At 49.5% G+C, this 21,846-nt stretch overlaps 1 protein-coding gene across 7 annotated transcripts in view; it reads right to left on the reverse strand.

Annotated features, from left to right (window-relative positions):
* Nucleotides 1–9,899: 9,899 nt before the first annotated feature.
* GLIS3 (GLIS family zinc finger 3) overlaps nucleotides 9,900–21,846 on the reverse strand; it is a 454,886-nt gene continuing 442,939 nt past the window's right edge. For 5 of the 7 annotated variants that reach the window (XM_027616355.2, XM_027616354.2, XM_027616360.2 and 2 more), the window contains 2 exons: nucleotides 15,093–15,275; nucleotides 11,765–14,278 (listed from right to left, as the gene is read on the reverse strand). In XM_027616355.2, coding sequence (XP_027472156.1) covers nucleotides 14,142–14,278; nucleotides 15,093–15,275 — 320 coding nt within the window. In that variant the 3' untranslated portion in view covers nucleotides 11,765–14,141. Of the gene's footprint in view, nucleotides 10,322–11,764; nucleotides 14,279–15,092; nucleotides 15,276–21,846 lie in introns of those variants that run through there. The other 2 variants (XR_003523798.2, XM_027616357.2) reach the window with 2 other exon arrangements.

Raw genomic sequence — 21,846 nt, forward strand, 5'->3', positions numbered from 1 at the left:
ATCCGACCAGGGGGGGTCCCTGGGCCACGATGGGGACCTCAGAAGCCCTTCTTTGTGGATTTCAAGTCCAGATTGATAGTCTGTATCTACACATACATACCCATCTATATTTATCTACTTATCTCTATGTAGAGAGACTGGCTGACGTACTCTCTTTTCTTTATGCTGGTGAAGCATAAGCCTTGGAATGTGGGATGGGCGTCATATGCTCGCTCTGTGGATCGGAGAAGCAGAGGAGGCTGCTTAGATAGAAGAATAGAACAGGCAGAGGCCAAAACGAGCAGAGATGAAAGGAGAGGGGAGAGACAGAGGGAGAGAGGGAGAGAACACACCAGAGCTAGGTTAGTGTCTCCACTCCACTCAGGTATCTCCTTACACTTGTTCCCTGTGTTTTTTCGATAACTTTCCCTTCAGCGCTTAAGCAGACTCAGGTTGGTTTTGTTACTTTACAGACGGAAGCGTTGCCCTCCCCGCTCTGCAGCTGGGCTCTCCCCACCCCTCGCCCCCGCCTCTGCTCTCGGTCCTGAGGTTGCAGCCCGGAGAGAGGAAAGCCCAGAGAGGGTGTCCTGGTATTGTTCGCTCGGGGCACTGGCTGCCCCGTCATGCTGCACGAGCCCCGTGGCTCCCACGCTTGAGGACGGCAGGCCCCCCTCTAGAACGCGCCCGGCACCTCCCTTGGGGCAGCACAGGAGGAAATCCTGCCACAGGTTCCTTCCTGGGTCCGTCTTCTTGGAGAACCATGAATAGTGCGCGTTGCCAAGTGGACAGACTCTGAAGGCCAAGCTCCTCATGGCCTGGGAGGGAGGGGGCAGCAGCTTCATGCACACTTTCCAATGGACACGGCTGGGCGGAGGAGGGCGGGGGGGCGGGGTCCCAGAGGGATGCCTGCCGCGGGTCCTGGTGAAAAGGCTGAGAGAGGAAGCCAAGTGAGCACAGAAGCCGGTCAGAGCCGTATGGGTCCTTTGCTTGGACTCACTGAATTTTCCAAGTGGGGGACGGAAACCAACACTTATTGGGGGCCTGCCATGTGACAAGCGCCCGAGTCCCCCCAGACCCTGTCGTTCGGGTAGGATCCTGATTGAATAGACAAAGAGACGGAGATCAGAGTGGTCAAGCAACTTGCCAAAGTGGTGAAGATGCAGTGGATTCCCAGGCCATCTAATTCCCAAGCTCGAGATGTTGTCAGAAGGGACCCGGCCACAGTCACCCAGTGAGAGCCTGGTCTTGGACTGCCCGCCCAATGCCCTTCGCATCCACCAGGCGGCCTCCAGCACCATCCAGGCTGAATGGCTGATCCCAGGCAGTCAGAGCCCAGCCAGACAGGTGGACATCTACCCCAAAGAGAACGGAACAGAACCCCAGGATCGCCCACCGCAGTGGGGCTCCGCTAGGGGCCGTGGCCAGGCCTGCCCAGCGACAGCTCAGCACAGATCAGCCAGTGTCGAAGAGGGAGGAAGTGTCAGGGCCGAGGAAAAGTGACCTCAGAACCAACAGGAGAGCCCAGGCTTCCCGTTCTTGGGCTGGTTCAGGCCACCGACGCTGCGTCTGGGTTGAGCCCAGACTGGACAGCGTTCAGGGACCAAGCTCTGGACTGCGTGGGCAGCCCCGGGGGCCCGGAGCACAAAGGGGTTTCTTTCCTCACAGGCCCTCGACCTCAGACATGAGCTCTTTCTGGGGACAGGAACGTGGCCTTTTGAAAGTCTAAGCAGAAGCGAGCCCAGGGCACATGGCAGGGAGAAGAGAGAAGGCAATCTGGGGTTGATGAGAGAAGGCCCAGCTGTGCGGCCGGGCTACACAGATGGGCCCCCCAGCGCCCCAGAGAGACCGTGAGCTTGATGTGCCAGGCAGATGTGCCGGGGGGGGGGGGGGGGCGCGTCACGCTACATCGGCGGGCTGCACAAAGGACCCAGCTGTCCAGACGTTCCGGGTGCCATCCACGGAGACACGGTCCACACATGCTCGATGGGAAGAGCATAGCCAAGTTGGGGGCTCTCGGAGTAGAAATCATAATGCATCGTTTTGTTATGAAAAGTCTCATGGGGCGCCTGGGTGGCTCAGTCGGTTAAGCGTCTGCCTTCAGCTCAGGTCATGATCCCAGGGTCCTGGGATTGAGGCTGCTGCCCCCCCTTCTGGTACTTTCTCTGTCAAATAAATAAATAAAATCCTTTAAAAAAACGTCTCAGACTACAACAAATACTTGCATTGTACGCCACTCACTGTCTGGCGACTGTCAAGGTATTTGTTGGGCCCCGATGCCAGGACACTCCGTGCGGAGGTTTCACGGGCTGAGACGCTCCACTGCACACCTTCTCTCCTGGTGCTTTGCAGGTCTGCTGGCTCTGAGCTCTGACAATCCTCCCAGGCCTGCCCTGAGCATTTACAGGGCCCACGACGAGACTGTAGATGGAGGCCCACAAACTCAGAGATCTAAATATTTAAAAATCCCCAAACAAGCTAGAAAGACAATTAAATATAGTATATTCCCTCCTCTTACCAAGTATGCTTCCATCACAAGCTGGAGGGCGCGGTCTGCTTTAGAAGATCAGAGACTCCTTGGATTTCTTGGCCAGAGCTTGGGTGGCACCAGGAGAACCAGCCCCCCGCCTCCTGCCAGTGACCCACTCCGCTCCTCTTCAAACCCTTGGTGCCATCTTCAACCACAAGGCAGCTTCATGCTCACGTATGGCTGGCCCAGTCTCTGTGTCTAGCTCCAGCCTCACCCCGTGTCCAGGTTCATCCACAATCCCACGAACAGCCACCCCTTGGCCACCTCCTCAGGTGGGGGAATGGGCGCACCCGAGACCTGGGCCCCTCTTTGGAGGGTGGATTTGAGAAGCAGTCCGAGCAGCCCCGGGAGCAGCAGGGGACGCCCCTGACGGGGAATTCTGAGGTTACAGAAACCTTTTCTCATGGCCCCAGGAAGATGCCGAGGGGATGGCAACAGTCTTCAGGGAAGACTTCTCACGTGCCTGGGGCTGCGCCAGATCATCTATGTGCTTGTCTCACTGCTTGTGAGATGAGCATGATTATTCCTGCTGGAGAAGAAGAAACGGGCCCAGGGCAGTGTCATGTAGGAACTTACCTCCGACGCCACGAAATGTGTAAATGGCGAGAACAAGGTATCTCTGGCACCAGAGGCTGTGACCTTCCTCGATGCCCTCCCAGGAGGAGAAAAAAGCAACAGGTCATCCACCCCCCACCCTCCTCAAAATTTCTCACCACTGTGCCCCAGGGAGGAGTAGGCTAGCCGTGAGAGAATGTACTGGAGATGCTGAAGTCCCAGGGACTGTGTGTGTGTGTGTGTGTGTGTGTGTGTGAGCAAGCTAGCAGGGGAAGGACAGAGTCAGAAGTCCATTTCCAAAGTGCATGTGAGTGGACATGCCCAGTACCCTCTTTATGGCAAACTGGGAAACCTAAAGATGGAGGGCTCGTATTTCCCCCAGTGCCCTGTGTGGCAGGCACAGGGTGTGTGCTGGGCTGACACCCTTGACTTCTTCCGAGTCTGCGTTAGCTTCGAGGCTCTCTGGAGGGATCTCAGCCAATGAATGACCAAGACAGTGACAGCCAAGATGCAGCCTTGTCAAGGGGGGCTTCCGCAAGGGAGTGGTATGATGGCCTCGCTGATTCCCCCCAACATGGAACCCCTCTGCTGGGTAAGAGCTGCCTTTGTGCCAGAGCGCCTACCAAGCCTCCATGTGGTTGGCATCTCAGTCTGATGGCACCCCTGCCCGACCCTGCTTCCGGCCCTTTCCTTTCGCAGGTGACATTCTCCAGTGAACGTGTTGTACTCCCAGCTCTGTCTCAGCATCTGCGTCCTGGAGGGCTGACCCCTGATGCTCATAGCCTCGTACTTAGCAGACAACCGAACTGAAACACCAGCCTGCTAGCATACAACGCCACGAGGACAGGGACAACTGTGTGTTTTCTCTTCTGCATTATCCCCTGCACCTCCAATCGTAACTGGCACCCAGCATTGGGTATGGGGCTCAGTAAACATGTGTTCAATGAATGAACCACGTCCAGATCTCCGCCTTTGCGCACACTGGGATCGGCTGGGTCCGCGCTAGTATTGCTTTTTATCAATCCTCTGGTTCACTCGCCACCTCCTCCTTCAGCTACACCAATATCCAGGCCCCCGCCTTCCTCCTTCCTTTCTCTCCCTGACTCCGTCACTGAGAATTTAGGTCAGGCACAGTGCTCGGTGCTCAGAACCACCTTCCACAGTTGCTCCAAAGCACCTTCCCCTCTTCCCTTCAGCTTCTCTTCCTTCTCTGTGTTCCCAGCCAGCCAGGCACCCCGGCCACCTCCACTCTGACCTGTCCCAGAGGCACCTTCCCAACGTGTGTCCTGGCACTTACTTTTTAAATTGCCTTTTACGTGTCAGGTACCCTCTTAGGTGCTCTGTTTACATTATCTTTTTTTTTATTGTGCTAAAATAGACGTAACATAAAATTTACCATTTTAACCATTTTTAAGGGCATGGTTTGGTGACATCAAGTACATTCGCTCTCACACCATATATAGAAATAAATTCAAAATGGATTAAAGACCTAAATGTGAGACCTGAAACCATAAAACTCCTAGAAGAAAACACAGGCAGTAACCTCTTTGACATCGGCCATACAAACTTTTTCTAGCTACGTCTCCTCACACAAAGGAAACAAAAGCAAAAATAAACAACTGGGACTACACCAAAATCAAAAGCTCTTGCGCAGTGAAGAAAACTTCATCAACAAAACGGAAAGACAACTTACTGAATGGGAGAAGATACTCACAAATGATATATCCAGTAAGGAGTTAATATCCAAAATATATAAAGAACTTACACAGCTCAACACCAAAAGAATAATCTGAGTAAAAAATGATCAGAGGACCTAAACAGATATTTTTTTCCAAAGAAGACACACAGATGGCCAACAGACACATGAAAAGATGCTCAGCATCACTCAGCATCAGGGAAATGCAGATCAAAACCACAAGGAGATACCACCTCACAACTGTCAGAATGGCTAGAATCAAAAAGATAAGAAATAACAAGCGTTGGCGAGGATGTTGGAGCAAAGGGAACCCTCGTGCATTGTTGGTAGGAATGCAAACCGGTGCAGCCACTGTGGAAAACAGTGTGGAGCTTCCTCAAAAAAATTAAAAATAGAATTACCATATGATCTAGTAATCACACCACTGGGTATTTAACCCAAAGAAAACAAAAACACTAACTCTAAAAGATATATGCATCCCTATGTTTGCTGCAGCATTATTTACAATAGCCAAGATGTGGAAGCAACCCAAGTGTCCATCAATAGATAAATGGACAAAGATGCTCTATGTATATATATATATATATACAATTGAATATCACTCAGACACAAAAAAGAATGAGATCGACCCAGAGGGTATTATGCTAAGTGAAATAAGTCGGAGAGAGAAAGACAAATACTATTTGATTTCACTTATATGTGGAATCTAAAATACAAAGCAAGGGAACACAGAAAGAACAGAAACTGATTCATAAATACAGAGAAGAGACTGGTGGTTGCCAGAGGGGGTGGGTGGGGGAGGGGCAAAATGGGGTAAGGGGAGTGGGAGATGCACGCTTCCAGTGATGGAGTAAGTCAGGGGGATGCAAGGCACAGCATGGGGAACACGGTCGGTGGTACTGTGGCAGTGTCGTACGGTGACAGATGGCACCCACCCTGGGGTGAATATCGCATAACCTATAGACTTGTCAAGTCACTATGTTGTCCACCTGAAACTAAGGTGACACCATGTGTCAACCGTACTTCAGTGAAAATGTGCATTCACAATAGTGTGCAACCATCACCATTACAGAATTTTTTTCATCATCTCAAACAGACACTCTGTACCCATTAAACAGTAAGTCCTTCCCTCTTTCCCCAGCCTTTGGTAACCTCTATTCTACTCCCTGTCTCTATGAATTGGCCTGTTCCGGGTACCTCCCACACGTGGAACTGTACAGTATTTGTCCTTGCGTGTCTGGCTTGTTTTATATAATGTTTTCAGGGTCCATCCAACGCTGTGGTACCTGTCAGGATTTCCCTCCTAAGGCTGAAGAATATTCCATTGTATGTACAGACCACACTTTGTTTATCCATTCATTTGTTGATGGATATTTGTGTTGTTTCTACATTTTGGCTACTATGAATAATGCTGCTAGGAACATTGGTGTATAACTATTCGCTTTTAGTCTGTTTTCAATTCTTTTGAGTACAAGTGGAATTTCTGGATCATATGGTAGTTGTATTTTTAAGTTTTTGAGGGCCCACCAAACTGTTTTCTGCAATGCTAGCAGGTACTTTTCAGGAAAAGGGTTCCATGGTCCGTAGACTTCATCCTCAAACTCTTTCTTAAAGAGTCACAATGCACTTAGCAGAATAAAGGCTCTGACAGGTCCTGAAGTAAAGAATCTAAGTAACTTCGACTCCACCATCCTCGCAACTAATCTGGCAGTGGAACCCTTTCTTTGCGGAGTAACTGGTAAACACACCAGCCTCTGCTGGTTTGGGAAACAGTTCTCTGGGCTCAGCAGGAAGAGCTGGGGCTCAGGGCCAATGCAGAGTCACTCAGAGCCCAGAGACAGGGCCCCCTCCAACTCTGCAGCCAGCCTATGGGGCGCCCTTGGCAAGTTACCTTCCTTCTCCAGAGGCTTTGCACCCGCCCTGTGCTCTGCCTGCTCCACCTTTTCTCTGCTTCTCTGCTTCTTGAAGGTTCACTTGGCCTTTAGGAGCAGCTCAGGCACCTACTCCTTCTCTCAGGGAACTCTGGCCCTGCTCTCCTGTCTCCCCAGGTGGGATTAGAAGCCCCTCTCCTGCTTAGCTCTTATAAAACTGTGTTGTCCTGTTAAATGGCTGCCACTATATCAAGGGGTCAGCGCCACGATTCGTTTGCATAAAACCACCACGGGCGAGCTTATTAAAAATGCTGATGCCTCCATCTTACCCTACAAATTCCTACTCAGTAGCTCTGGGGTGTGCACCCCAGGCAATGTTCTTGGGCAGATGATTCTCAGGATGCCCCTGCTGTGAGCTCTGTGAGGATAAGCACCACTTCCTCCTCTGTGTCTTGTACACGATAAATACTGAATGAGTGAACAAATGAACACGGAAGGAGGGCATGCAGGCACGAATGAGTGAAACAGCTGTTTCCTCTTCTGTAAAAGGTGAGGTTGGAAGAGACGTTCTCTAAGTTTCCTCGTCATTAAACTTCTCTTTCTAAAGTTCAGGGTATTTTCCCCAAGAAACTTCATCAGAACCGTACACGATACACAAGCCCAAGCACCTGGAACCACTGGGGAGACCTGCCGAGGAGGACTTAGTCTGCGCTGGTATTTAGCAAATGACCCGGGACTCATGAGCACCCATACTCTTGACGCTGTCGATTTTATCGTCAGAGAGGCAAAGAGTGGCAGATGCTTGTGCCCGGGTGAATTCCGTCTCATTCTCTCTAAGAGCAAGTAGCTGAGAGGCAGTACTGTTAGAGCCAAGAACCCCGAAGTTTGAGGATTAGCGAGGGAGGTCTGGGGGGACCAGGGGCCGGAGCTGCTGCAGCACCCTCTTTGCTGCTTGGAGGGGGCACAGACCATTAGCAAGGGTAGGGTGCTCCCACCACTTCCTGGCACAGTAAAACCCCGACTCTCCCCTCCCTGGGGACCCTGCAGGTTTCGAGAGGCAGCACCAGCTTCTCCTAAGAGCTATGGCCTGAGAAAAATGAAGTCTCCCTTTGCCTATAACCTCTCAGCATTTCAGAGGAAATGGTTGGCTAGGGCTGCCAAGAGCCAGCAAATATTTGGTTAGCCTGGAAAGAATGGGTGCTCGTTTTCCAATTCCCACAGACTTCTGTACGCCCAGTTCCTTTTATTAAAAACTTCAAATCCAGAGATAATGTCGAAGGGCACTCCAGGCTCTGCGCATTCATCTGTATCCTGGGGAGCAGGACCCAGAATCTAAACAAAGAAGAGCTTAATCAATAGAACTCATGAATATCCTCTAGGAACAGGACCCGGCGCAGTGGAAGGCTCGGCAGAGGGTCTGAACTGCGGTTTTCTTTGCGTGGGTGTCTATGGCAAGTGCTGGAAGACTCGCCTCCTGTCCGCGAGGGTCAGCAAACTACGGCCCACGGGACAAATCCTGCCGGCTGCCTTCTCTTTGTTTTCGTACAGCCCGTGAATTGAGAATGTTTTTGATTTTTTACAGCTTTAAATAGTTGAAATAAATCAAAAGAAGACAAATATTTCATGACATCTGAAAGTTGTGTGAAATTCAAATTTGTGCCCACAAACAGGGTTTTATGAGAACACCGCCACACCCGTTCGTTTGCGTGTCATCTGTAGCTGCTTTTGAGCGACAGGACTGAGTGGTTGAGGCTGAGACCACATGGCCCTCAAAGCCTAAAACAGGTCCTGTCTGGCCGTTCGCTGAAAAAGTGTGCAGACCCCTGGAGTCGGGGAGGGAAGGCCCGGCTGTCATTGGTATTTGAACTAAAAGCTAGGGGGAAAAAAAAAAATATATATATATATATATATATATACACACCCACACCCACACCCACCCACACACACCCACACACCCACACAGTTAATTATAAAGCAGACAGCTGTTTAACCTAACAAGTGGGTCAAGAAAGAAAACAGTGCTGGTCAGCACCCCAGAAGTCCTCCGTGTGTCCTTCCTTCCTGACCGCAGTTCATCAGTCCCTGGACCTTTGTGATAACATCTTCCTTGCTGTTCTTGATACTTCTACCACCTGAGCTCTGCAAATGAATTACGCTTGCTCTCGAACTGTATACAAATAGAACACTGTACATTTGCTTTTGTGTCTTGCTTCTCTCTCTCAACATAGTTTGTGGGACTCAGCTCTGAGTGTGTGTGTGTGACCGCCTTCGCTGCCTGGCCTTTCTCACTCTATGACTTCAGCAAAGTTCATCTCTTCATTTTACTGTTGTTGATGGACAGGTGGGGCATTTCCAGTTTGGGGCCATTGTGAATAGCAATGCTGTGAACATCTTGCATCTGAACCATCACTGACTTAGGCAAGAGTCTCTGTCTGGAAAGAGAGAGAGAGAGAGAGAGAGAGAGAGAGAGGAGTGGAACTGTTGGATCGTGGGTTATGTGTATCTTCAACTCTACCAGTTAATGCCAAACTGTTCCCCAAAGACGCTGGACCAGTTCACGCTCCCACCAGCTGCCTCCTTATTTAAGGAGCAGAGAACTCTCTTGAGTCTTCTCAGTCAGCTCTATTTCCATCTTCAAAACCTAAACCACAGGGGTCTGCTGCCTGCCCCCTCAGTTCCCTGAAGAGCCAGAAAAGGCGCATGAGACCCATCATCTCTACCGCTTCATAGTTTAAGTCTTTTAAAAATGTAGCAAATAGACCGTCAATATTCCAAGAATGATTCTTGAGAGAAGATGATCTCTTTTAGGTTCATGTGTGTGGCTCCGGGTCAGCCAGGTGTGAGAATGCCCTGACCACCCTCTCCCTACCTAACCGCTCCAGGTCCCGTGTCGGGAGCTGAGGAAGGAAGCTCGTCGCAGCCAGTGGGTCAGGTGGCCTTCCAAAGCCTCCGAGTGCGCAGAACAGGCAACCGCCCCTTTCTCCTTTGGGCAATCACAGGACTTCAAAGGTCGGGGTATCAGCTCACGGGAAGAAGACGCTTGGGTCTTTTTCTGCAGCGTTTTAGGAGAACAGGGCCGAAAAGGCCTAATCCGCCACGGCCAGCATGCCCTCCCCTCACCCAAAGGACCGAGCACTTAGTGGTATTTCTGAAACATGATGCAGCGTTGCATTGAGAAGGCACAAATACACCCCAAGCCCTAGCACACATTTATCCAGTTTGTGGAGGCGGATTAATAGAGTAACCAATAAAACATGTATAAAAGCTTTAATTAAATCTGATGAAATAAAACTTCATGTTTTATTTATGGACACTCCCAACATGTAAAGGATTCGGGGACACATTCATTCTTACTGCCATTTTGTCCTCATATCTATAATTAAATCCAGGCTGCAGCTCTGGCCCAAAGCAATGCGGCATTTTCAAGCTGGCCTTGGACTCGCCCTCCCCCACCCCCATCTGCTTTTAATTATAATTACCATCCCAATAGGAAGGAGGCTTATGGTAAAACAAAACACAATAATCAAACAAACAAACAAACAAACAAACCAACCAACCCACCCACCCCTGGGTTGTTCCCATTGTGTTTCAGAAGGCCGTGCAGAAGGAGGATTTCAGGGATTTCAGGCAGGTGGGCCGTTTTCTCCAGTTCCAGTTTTTATTCTGTACCAAGGGCACAATCCCTTCATTTTACTTTTGACATTAGAAAAAAAAAAAAAAGGACTTCATGAAACAAGACAAAATAACTTATGATTATACGAAACATAACTGTGACAAATCACAAAACTATACATATTAATAGAAAAAAAAGTGTACCTAATTCTTTAAAAGATTTATGACAATAAGCACCAGATGTGCCCCTAAAGAAAAATCGGCCCCATATCCAGTATGATATATGCAGTTCATTTCTCTACGTGAGTGTATATAACTATGTACAAGAATCTGTGTGATTTATGGAAACCAGATTTCCATTTTTCCCCCCCAAAGTGCTTTATGTCAGCAACATTACACAGGATGCTCTTCTGTCTGTACAAAATAAATCTTTTTTTTTTTTTACATTCGCCATTTCTCCAATGACTGGTTTTTGGTTTTTTCTTTTCTTTTTGCTTTATCCATTGCAAAAAAAAAAAAAAAAAAGTAACTGCAGAAACCCCACACCACCACCAAAAAGTGCCATTACAAAATGCTGCTAGAAAACGTCACGGTCAAACAGTCAAATAAAATACCAAATAATTAAACTGGACATTTACAGTCACTATTCCTGATACTTCAAGGCAACTGGACAGTCGAGGTTCTTGGACAGGGTAGCTGGACATCTACCTCTGCTCTAACATAAGTAGTAATGTGCTTGACAGCAGGGAATTTAAAAACAGCACACCACCACCAACACTGTTTTATCAGTGGGTCCACTGAAGGCCTTCTGTCTGCTTTCCAATCACCTATGCAATCCAGGGGAGACAGGGGTAAAGGGGGACACCCCACAGGACCAGTACATCCTTAAATAATATTTAACAGCTAATCAGCGGCTAAATTACAACTGACATTTTGAGGCGGTGCCTTTAAGGAATTAAGACAATGCAGCAAACGAAATGTCTCTAGGCAGACTGATTTTTTTTTTTTTTTTAATGTAATAGGATAATTGGCTTTGGGCTGTGTGTATTTTCACAAGCACCAGTTTTGTTTTTTGTTTTTGTTTTTTCAAAAAAGGGGGAATGACAATCTCTGCTCAGATGTTTATGAAAATGGCTAGTTACACAGCGAGACGAAAAAGGCCAGGCAATGGAAGGGAATGAATTTTCTGAAGTTTCTACTTTCACTGCTACACCTATGATGACGAACGCCATCTATGAATCTTGAGCAATGTGAAAGCCAGCAAGGGACAGATCGGAAGGTCAGGTGAGATTCTGGAAGCCAAGGACAGCCTGGGCCGTCTCCAAGGAACCTGACTGTGTCAGGCCCTGAGGGCTGAGCTCAAACCCGGAGCCACCAGGAAACACCGAGGGCCATGTGCGGGGACACGAGCTTGCAGCCTGCACTGGGCCCGCTCGCCACACGCTCACACCCATGCCCTCTCCTGCTGAGGAAGGAGGCCCTGCAGGTGTTCCCCTCCCACCCCCCCACCCCCCCGCCCCCAGCAGTGACGAGACAGGGGCGGGGCCGCCGTGAGGCCACGGCCGGACCAGACACTGGCGCAGGGGCATCTCCTCCAGCCAAAGAGGAAGATGGCCTGCACAGGGCCTGAGGTTCGGCGCCTGGCTTTGTCCTTCTCCCCGCTGTCCACTTCAAACTATATAAAGCCACAAGGCAGGGCTGACATCCCTGCAATCAAAGCAATAACCCCTTGCTTTTCATCTTTTCCCTCCTCGTCACACAAAGTACGAAGTGTGATCCAAGTTCCTCATAAAGGAATTTAAAAACGCACACACCGTCTAACGCTATCAGAGCTTACCTTCCTTTCTGGAGTGGGGCACGGGGACCCGCGGGGGACGGCCGCCCTGGCATGCGTGTGTCCTGGTTTACACCCAGTGACAGAACCCACAACGTCTGCAAGGAGGCTGGTGTTTTACGCGCAGGCTGGGAGCTCGTCTGGCTGGGAAGCCTCAGGAGCCTTGTTTCGTAAAGCAGAGCAGAGGTTTGTAAAGTGAGTAACCTCGCTCTTTTGCAGCTCTGGACGCCTGCATGGTGGCCTTTCTCGGATCAGAGCCCACGAGTCCAAGGAAGCAGACTGACCTTGGGCCCTGGAAAAGAGACCCCCCCCCATGTGGCTCGTTAGTCCCCTCACTCTACGGCACATGGGGATCAAGTCCAGCCCGGGCAGCCCGACTGTGGGGACCTGCCTGTCAGGAGACAAACTGTCCCCGGGTCCCAAGGGTGACACCGTGCTGGTGAACTCTTGTTGGAGACTGTAATGATCTCGGTGGGGCAAAGGGCACTGTTTCATTTTACCAGAGGAAAGAAACGGAAATGTGACAGTTCTGGAATGTCAGGCTTTACCCCGTGTCTTTGGGGTGTGGCTACTTTTTAGGATCTACGCGTGGGACTGAAGATCTTTTTAATAGCTTTGTCAACGCATCCCAGAAAGTGGCTTCCTATTCAGGGTTGCTATCAAATGACCAAGAGCTCTGTGAACATTCCAGGCTCTCAAAGGAGAGTTTCAGGGAAAAAAGTTAACTTCTTCTGCTTACCTTCCCTGAACTTTCCCTCTCCCTGCCTCAGAGCAGACCTTGCGGGGAGGAAGGATGGTCAGGCGAGGGCGGGTGGGTGTGCTGACTGCAGACGGGAGGAGGTGAGAATAATGGCGAGGGTGGAGAGGACAGTACGGGGGAGGGACAGACAGACAGCTGAGTGGGTATCCGAAAGGAGGTGAGCAAAAGCTATGCAAAATCATTGGACATTGGGCACCTCTAGTTGGGTTTTCTGAGAGAACCCAGGATCTCAGATCAGGGGGTCCCTGTTCTCACATCTTCTAGCATGACTCAGCACAGTACCAAGTGGAGGCAATGGGTCAACCAGTCAAGCGATCTTTTCCATGGAACGAGGTCTTCGAGGTGGAGTCACCGAACAGTCAACCCACCAGGGTTTCCGCTACGGCCCTGGGAAGGGGGCTGGGCCCACCCCCTTTCCCTCAGGTCACTTTTGTGAAATGCGAAACTACCGTGGGGGGGGGGGTGTTCACAGGTGCGTGAGGTGGGGCCAGGCCAAGCTACAGCGGTGGCAAAATGGACGTAACTGGGGTGATTACACTACTTCTTTCCGTCCAAAGAACAGACCTCTAAATATTTTTTTTTCCTTTAAAAGTAGATGTAAATAACAAGTCTTTAAAAATAAAAGAACTAAGATAAGTTGCTGGAATATAAAACAAGTCGTAGTGCCTTTCAAGGGACTGTGCTTGACAGAACCTTCTTATTTTGCTTTTGGAGAAATATTGAAAAGCAATTGGTTAGCATGGGCATAGTAAGAGGAGAGAGGCAGCCAGCTCCCTGGGCTGCCAGGCCAGGGCCGGTGCCAGGAGCCAGGGCTTCTCCAGGAGTTGAGCCCAAGCTGTGCTTGGGTGTAGGTTTCCCCTGTTGCCTGATTTTGCAGGAGCCAGCGGGGACGGGGAGCAGCGGGGGGTTCACTGTGCTTCCGGCAGTTTGGGTTGTCCTTCCCTCTTTGGAGTTCTGCGCAAGCGTGATCCCCAGACTGTATGTTCATATACGCATCCTTTCACTGGTGTCCTTTGAGAGCTGACAGCCGGAAGTCACAGGTGTCCGGTAGAGTGACTCTAAATTCCCTTTGAAAAGCCAGGCCTGCTGGTCACCAGCAAACCCAGAGAGAAAAAGGACAACTGAACACATTCCTGCAAAGCCTGGCTCCGGCCAGTCCTGCCTTCCAGAGACACGTCTGTGATTCTGCAGGGTCCACCAATGAGGCGGACAACCTTTTCATGCAGTCTATGAGAATATGAAAATAAAAGGTGGCAAGTGACAAAAAAGGTTCTGGGTGTCAGTGGGGGTGGAGGCCAGGGGAGCCTTTAGCCTTCAGTATAAACAGAGGAGAGCTGGCTAGGACAGCGGTCCACGGCGCTGATCTGCAGAAACGTGGCGTCCTCAGGTCCGCTGCGAAAAGACTCCCCGAAGAGGCTCGAAGACCCTGAAGGCAAATCATACACTGGAAGAGAAAGAACAGGAAAGTTAACAATCGCGCCTGGTCACACCCACTGCATGTGCAGGCAGCAAATGCTGAGGGGGGCCAAGGGCTGGGCCCTTCAGCGGCTCTGTCCTCAGGGACCTCAGTGGGGAGGGAGGTGGACTTGCAGGCAGATGGCCACAATTAGCCGTGGCACAAAATACGGGCTGAGTAGAAGTAAAAGTGTTCTAAGCAAGGGCGAGGATGGCCTCAAAAAAGAGACGATATTAAAGTTGAGTCCTAAAGATGGGATTCTCACAGATGGAGAGATAAGGAAAGAACATTCTAGAAGGAGGAAACAGAGCGCAAAGATGGATAGGGAGGGGCTGTGGGGCCAAGTGCCTGGGCAAAGTTCAGGTGCAGCACATGTGGGGAGACGTGCGTGAAGGCGGGCCTGTGTGATCTGGCCCATCTCACGGGGGCCTTTAGGTTTAGGCGGCTGGAGACTATCTAAAGTGTTCCAGGAGGAAAGGGGCGTATTTTAGCCTTCATCTTCGGAAGGCAATGCTCGTGGTGGTATGGGGGCAGAAGGGTAAAGACAGAGTTGGCTCAGGGAACCTCCTGGAAGGTTATGGCTATTGCCATGGTCCGGGAGAGACACGATGGCCCCCTGAGCCAGGGCGCTGGGCACAGGGCTGGAGAGGAGCGCGAGGGTGAGAGACAGTTCGGGGGCAGATTCAACAGGACGTGATGCGGCCATGCGCCAGGTCAGGCCTTGTCCGGGCCAGACACGGCAAACCCACCTGGTCCCACCTGCGAGTCTGCCGGAGTTTCTAAGTCACAGAGAGCCACCCACCTGCAATGCCCGAGTGAGCGGAGAAGGCTCTGTGGAACACATCAAAGCCGGCCTGCCCCATGGGCGTGGGGGCCAGGCAGTCCTCGAGGGAAGGCGCCCCGCTGCAGGGGCTGCTGGGCAGCACGGCTCTCTGGGAGTCGGGATACTGGGGGGGGCGGAATGTCTGTAGCTGCCCGTAAAATCCTGCAATGCAAGCACGGCCGTGAGCTCCCACAGAGCTTAAGTCCCCAGGACCGCCCTGGCGCAGCTAGACCCTCACGCGGCCTGGCTTCACGTGACAGGAGGCCTCTCACTCTTAAGCCCACCTGTGAAATCTTTGGAGCGAGCCTCTGAAATGCACACTTTGAGCAGAAGCTCTTCTACCATCAGGGGCTGTCAAAGCTTCTTGGCTTCTGACATTTTTACCTGCTGCTCCAGGATGGGCAGCTGAACGGACTCTGCCCTCCCCTAGATGCTCTCAAGAGGCCCAGAGACGGCAGGCCTGACCCACAGAGAACATGCCTACCCCCATCCCTCCCACCGGGTTTTGAGCCTATCTTAACTTCCTTTATCGTATATTCGATTCTGCTTTTCACGTTTGGTAAAACCTGAAACACGCCCTTAACAAGGCCCACCTGAAAACGACAACATCAACAACATAGATCTATCCACCCAACTGTCCCTTCTAACAGAGAAGTTCATACACATTTATAGATTTTTGACTATTTTGAATAGGTACACAGAGTATCCTGTAGGATGGGATGTGCTGTATTATTATTGTTAATCTTTGCAGTAACTGGGACAACTGCAAGATATCATGTAACGAAGAAATTTGAGGAAAGACTGCTTAATATTTGAAAATCATCATCAACATTCTGCTGATTTTGTTTCATTAAACTCTTCCATTGTTTTCTTCTTGTGTGACACAGGTTTCCTGGGGGGTGTCGGTGGTTCTTTTCCACAATCCCTCCACACCCCACGATACCTTACCTTTTCCTTCTTCCTCTTGGCCTCATGATACATTTAAGTCAATGGACTGTTTTCCTGCATTATATGCTTTTGCAAATCTAATAATGAAATCTTCCCTCGATGCTTTATTGAACGGAGAGTTGTAGCTCATTGTATCTGTTTGCTCAGCTGCAAAACATCACTGTTTCCACTGACTATTGTGAAGACTTAGGGCGAAGAAAGACCATATATGACATTTTAAGGTGCTTCAGAGCATCAGTTATTACTGATATCACTACTCTGGTAGAAGAACCCATGAGGGCTGAGTAGAGAATGTGACCCATGGTTCATATTGATGGTTCATGATGATGGAGAACACAGGACCAGTTCATGGGCTTTGGTTCCCTAGTCCTGTGTGGTTCCTCCACTAGAACGGCCCCCTCTTCTTAATGATCAATAGGTAGGGGAGGTGTTATCTTTTTTTTTTTTTTTTTTTTTTTTTTTTTACCAGCTCTCTTGAAGTATAACCAGGGCATGGTGACGCATCCAGCCTACTGTGCTCATCACCCTCCCATTTCTGGTTCGTGTTCTCCAGGTGGCCCGTGTAAATGCTCACATCACCTTTGGCCAGGGGCTCTGTGGCTGCTGGGGACGTCCCCAAAGCATGTGTGCAGAACTGCTCCTAAAGACACAGTCTGGCCCTCTAGGAGCTTATGATCCAAGACGGAGGGACCCATGTGGATTTATGCATGGGGCACACTCGCAGGAAATGAAGTACTATCCTTTCAAAGCAGACACTAGAATACTTTATACAGAATCCAGAGAAAAATGCACATAAGGTTTGGGGGGAAGATTAAAAGCACGTACGGAAGTATGGACTAGAAAAATATTCGGGGGGATACCATGTCAAGGCAAGAGAAGAAAAAATGGGAAACCACTGACCCTTCTCTGTTGGATTCCCCAAAGGCTTCTGTAGGATCTCAATAGACAGATGGGCAAAGGACCCAACCAGACCGCCTGGAGACACAGATAACTGATCCACCAATATGGACCAGCTCAATCCTCTAGCCAACAAAGAAATACAATCAAGACAATAATAAAATACCACATTCTATCTATCACAGGAGCAAAGATTTCTAGAAGTCATTCTTGGTGCAGGTGTGAGAATGACAAAGTCACTTCTGTCCGTGTTGCAGACACTGTGAAGGTGCAAGCTTCTTGGAAAACCACTGGACAACCTGTATCTAGAGCCCGAAAAGTGTTCATACTCGTACACCTGGACCTGGGGATTTTACTTCTGAGGAGGTATTCTCAGAGCCTATTCCAAAGAACAGAAGAAATTCTGCACAGAGGTAGTCGTTACAGTGCTAGTCAGAACAGAAAACCCAAGAGCCAAACGGGCAAACGTAAGGGAATGAATCAGGAGAGTGGTACATTTACATGATGGGGATATTAAGTAGGCACTAAAAAAATATTTACAAGGAGTTTTTAACAACAGGGAAAGACCATTATACAAGGTTCAGAAGAAAACAAGAGCAAGATACAAAACTGAATGTGGAGACTGGGTGCAGTCACGGGCAGGTCCATGTAATAGCATGGATGGTGAGGCAACGTTTCTTTGTTTTTTTAGAGAAGGAGAGAGTGAAAGAGAGAGAGAGAGAAAGCATGTGAGCGGCGGGGAGAGGGAGAGAGAGAGAATCTTAAGCAGGATCCCAGCATAGAGCTTTTGCTGGATCCTTAAGCAGGATTTCAAGACCCTGAGATCACCGCCTAAGCCGAAATCAACTGTCGGACGCTTAACCGATTGAGCCACCCAGGCACCCTGGTAAGGCCACCTTTTATGGTTGCCTTAAGGCTGGGTTTTTGGCTTTATATTTTTCTGAGTTTTAATAGTGGTGAAGAGCAAGTACGCTGGAGCCAGACTTCCCGGGCTCAAGTCCTACTTAACCACTTACCCACTGTGTAATCTTAGTGAATTACTTAGCCTCCTGGAAATCTGTAAAATGGGGCTAAAAGTAGTACCTATACCTCACGGAGTTATTATGAAGATTAAATGAGTTCATATGTACATATTATAGAATATAATTTGATAACATAATTATATAATTAATACTTGTATATTTTTTATATAATACATGTTTGTTAAATAAGTAAAATTAAAAAGTGACATGATCTTATAACAACTTAGTCCTCAAAAGTTGAAAAAAAAAAAACCTAGTTATTAAGAGAAATAAAATTTTCTAAAGGGCAAGGGGTAAGTCCTTCAATAATAACCCAGTGTGGGAATGGACGTGGCAACAGGCGTGAGGTGCATACCCACTTCCCTGGCAAAACTCTCTGGAACATTCTTGTCCCTGTGGGGATCTGAGCTGTATGTATCTTGTCCATATTGGTTCCTAGATCCTGCACTAATTAACGCATAGCTTGATTTCTTCACTCACCCCCGTGCAGGCTCAAAACAGCAACAAGTTTAAGCGGTTTGAAGGAATCTGGGATGAGCGGCTTTGTGGTTTGGGAGGCTCCTTGGACTGATCTTGATTTTGGGTACCTGGTGGCCAGGCACACATATCAGGAGGAAAGCATGACCATGGACCACCATGGCTGGTTTATTAGAATGTAATGCCTCCTCACTGAGGAGAAGAGACAGTATTTGCTGTTTCTATCACTCTGCTGGCTCTGCTCAGATTTGTTACCCATCAATTCCCCAATAATGTTCCTCAGTGTACTGTTGCCCTTCCAAGAAGAGAAGCCATTTCTCACTCAAGTCCCACAACTCCCCAAATAGGGACGTTAATCATTCATGTATGTCAGGGACACGGATAGAGACCTTCATTGGCCTTTCGTGAAAACCCAATTCTCTCTCTTCCTCATCTTCCCTCCTGCTTCTAAGAGAGCAGGAATGTTGCCTGGCTTCAACCTCCATCTGAGCGTTGTGATGTGTGAGTACAGAAGGTCAGTCATGTGGAGAACACACCAGGTTCCATCCCCCAGACTTGCCCGGCTGCCTGGATCGGTGTGAGAAGGCAGAGTGGACTATAATTCTTGCCTGCGGATGTCTTGGCTGACACGAAAAACAGTTGAAACCAGAATGGCCCCGCAAGCATGCTGGATCACTCTCACAGCCAACTTGGGGAAAGAAAATCCTCTTTATTAAATCCCTCCCTCCGAGAAGCCAGTCACTTGGAGATGCCAAGTACACTGGTGTGGATGGCTGTGGTCAAATCCAAGAGCTTTAACAGACCCTCTTCCCAGTGCTACTTCCATAAAAGTAACAAAATTTTTAAAAATTCCGTTAGGGTCTTGCCACACACACAAATCCTGAGAAAGCCTAACCCATTTTCTGATGAATGGCTCCTGTATTCCAGCTGTTGGATTTCGTGGAGTGAATCTGGATGGAACTCTACCTCTCGGACCAAAAGCAAAACGAAGCAAGATGTTAACACATTTCATGGGCATAAGAGTGACGGCAAGGTCAGCTACTCTGTCAGTCCGTGCGTCGGTGCTGGCCAAGGGGCTGTCGGAGAAACCAAGAAACAAGGTAGTACCTTGTCCTCGAGGATTGAGAATGCAGCTGGAGCGAGAGCACACATAGTTATAGCAGCAAAAGAACACACCCAGACATTCACGTTGGCAATAATTTTGTTAGCTGTCACCTCCGGTTATAAAATCACCCCTCCCCCATAATTCTGCCTCCAAAAATGGCAGGGCTGGGGGACAGGGAAGGATCTACAGATAAACTGGATCTACCCAAACTGCAGCTCCCGAATGTCAAGCAGCATCATTCCTCCTCTTGTCAATTTTGGGAAGTTTTTTCCCTTCTGAAAACACACCTGTTTTTCTAATTATATATATTAAAAAAATGTATGGAATTGTACCAACCAGAATATGCAGAATAGTATAAACAAAGAAGGAAAAGCTTTTTTTGTTTCCACATTCAGATATGGCCAGATACAGCTACACAAAACTGGAATGTTCTATATATTGCTTGGTCTTCTGTTTTCCCCCATAATATTCTCTATGCGCTTCACACATCACTAAACTTCATTCTCAAAAAACGTTCCCCTTTGTCCCACAGGGTCACTGATGCCACTGTGATTTTGGGTTCGATCAAGAGTCTGCAGTCACTGTTGCTGCTAGGCCCCCCGAAGCCGGTGTGGGTTTCCTTCCCGAAGTGGACGGGGGTGGGGGACGTCCGAGGAGAGAGGAACTGCGTGACTAAGTGCGATGACAGAAGGGTGTTCGTTCTCTAGGGCAGCACCACCCAATGGAACTCTCTTCGATGATGGAAACGATCGAGTTCTCCCTCTGTCTTGCTGTTGGTACAGGAGCATCCAGTGGCTGAGCTAGTGCAGCGGAGGAAATGGCTCTTTCACTTTGTTTCATTTTAATTAATTAAAACTTAGGTAGCCACGTGCGGCTCGTGGCTCCTGTCCTGGACAGCAAGCTCTCGGGCATTCCGCCTTCCCAGCGTTAGCAGACTTTGTTTCAGAAATGTCTCTCGTTAAATTCCTGGAGGAAAAACACACGACCCACCACCAAGGGTTTCAATAAAAGCCAGACAATGATTCTTAGACTCGTGGCCTCCAAGATAGGAATCTATATTGGACTCCTCAATACATTTATCTTTTCTTAAAAATCCACCACTCCGATCTTTGTGGAGGGAACCAGAATATACATACATCCGTAAGTAAACAACGGTCACCAGGCTTGCAACCCTCCGGAGGGCTGACGAGTGACCGTCTGAAGCATTTCAGCGCTCCTGAAGGAGCGAGCCACATTCCCCTCTGGAAGTAGGCGAAGGAAAAGGAAACAAGTCGCACACTTTCTGCCTAGCTTGCCGGGCCCGCTGGGAGTGGCAGCAAGTCCAGTCCCATCTCCAGCGGCCCCACCACAGGAGGGTGGTGTCAAGTCCGACACCGAGGCTCGACCCAACAGTTCGCCCCCTGGACGGGGATGAATATCATCAGCCCGTACCTCATCAAGGGGCTGCGTCGGGAGCTGTGTACTTAGTGGGTCTGTTTATGTAGCAGACGGCTTTGCAAAACAGAATTCTCATTTTCCTTTACCATGAGGCTGGGAACCACCACCAAACTCTGGGCACCAGGAAAAGCGCTGGATGGACGGTGTGCAGAATCAAAGACTGACCGCCCCCCCCCCGCCCCCACCTCGTGGTAAGCTCTGCCAGGACCACGATGACAACTTAGAGAGGCGGACAGCCTGCAGTGGGAGCCCCTCACAGGCCATGGCGAGGTCTCCCAGAACTACTTCCCCAACCAGGCGTTTCCTGAGCAGGCTTGGCAGAACCATTTGTGAGTCTTCTCAGAAACCATGACAAAGGCCATCACTTCCCAAGCCCCCCTGAGCCCTTTGGATGGGAAAACCCTCCCGCTTCTGTGTGCCCCTGGGAGATCCTTTCAGGGGTCAGGCCAAGCACTGCCATGCTCAGCCCCGGCCAGGCCTCAGGAGCCGGCTGCTTCCTTGACCTTCCAGAAGGAGCACTGATTTTACTGTGTGTGCTTGCCCCCATTGCTGTATTTCTGTAAAGGGAGGGGTTCGCAGTATCTGCCTGACAAGGTACACGCGCAGGTTCCAGGGGACCGAAAGGAAGACCGTGTGAAGACTCGCGCTCTCCACGTGCTGCTTTGTCTTCTTCTACGAACACAAGCATTTCCAGTTTTATACTTTTACTCACTCAAGGACTATTTACTAAGCACCCAAGTGCCAGAGACACAACGGTGGCTAAGATGCACGGCGTGCCTTCTTGGAGTTGATGTTTTAGTGAGAAAGAACGAGAAACATGCCCACAAGAAACCCAGGAACACCGTTT

This window comes from Zalophus californianus, chromosome 13, assembly GCF_009762305.2.
Source record: "Zalophus californianus isolate mZalCal1 chromosome 13, mZalCal1.pri.v2, whole genome shotgun sequence".
Classification (NCBI taxonomy): domain Eukaryota; kingdom Metazoa; phylum Chordata; class Mammalia; order Carnivora; family Otariidae; genus Zalophus; species Zalophus californianus.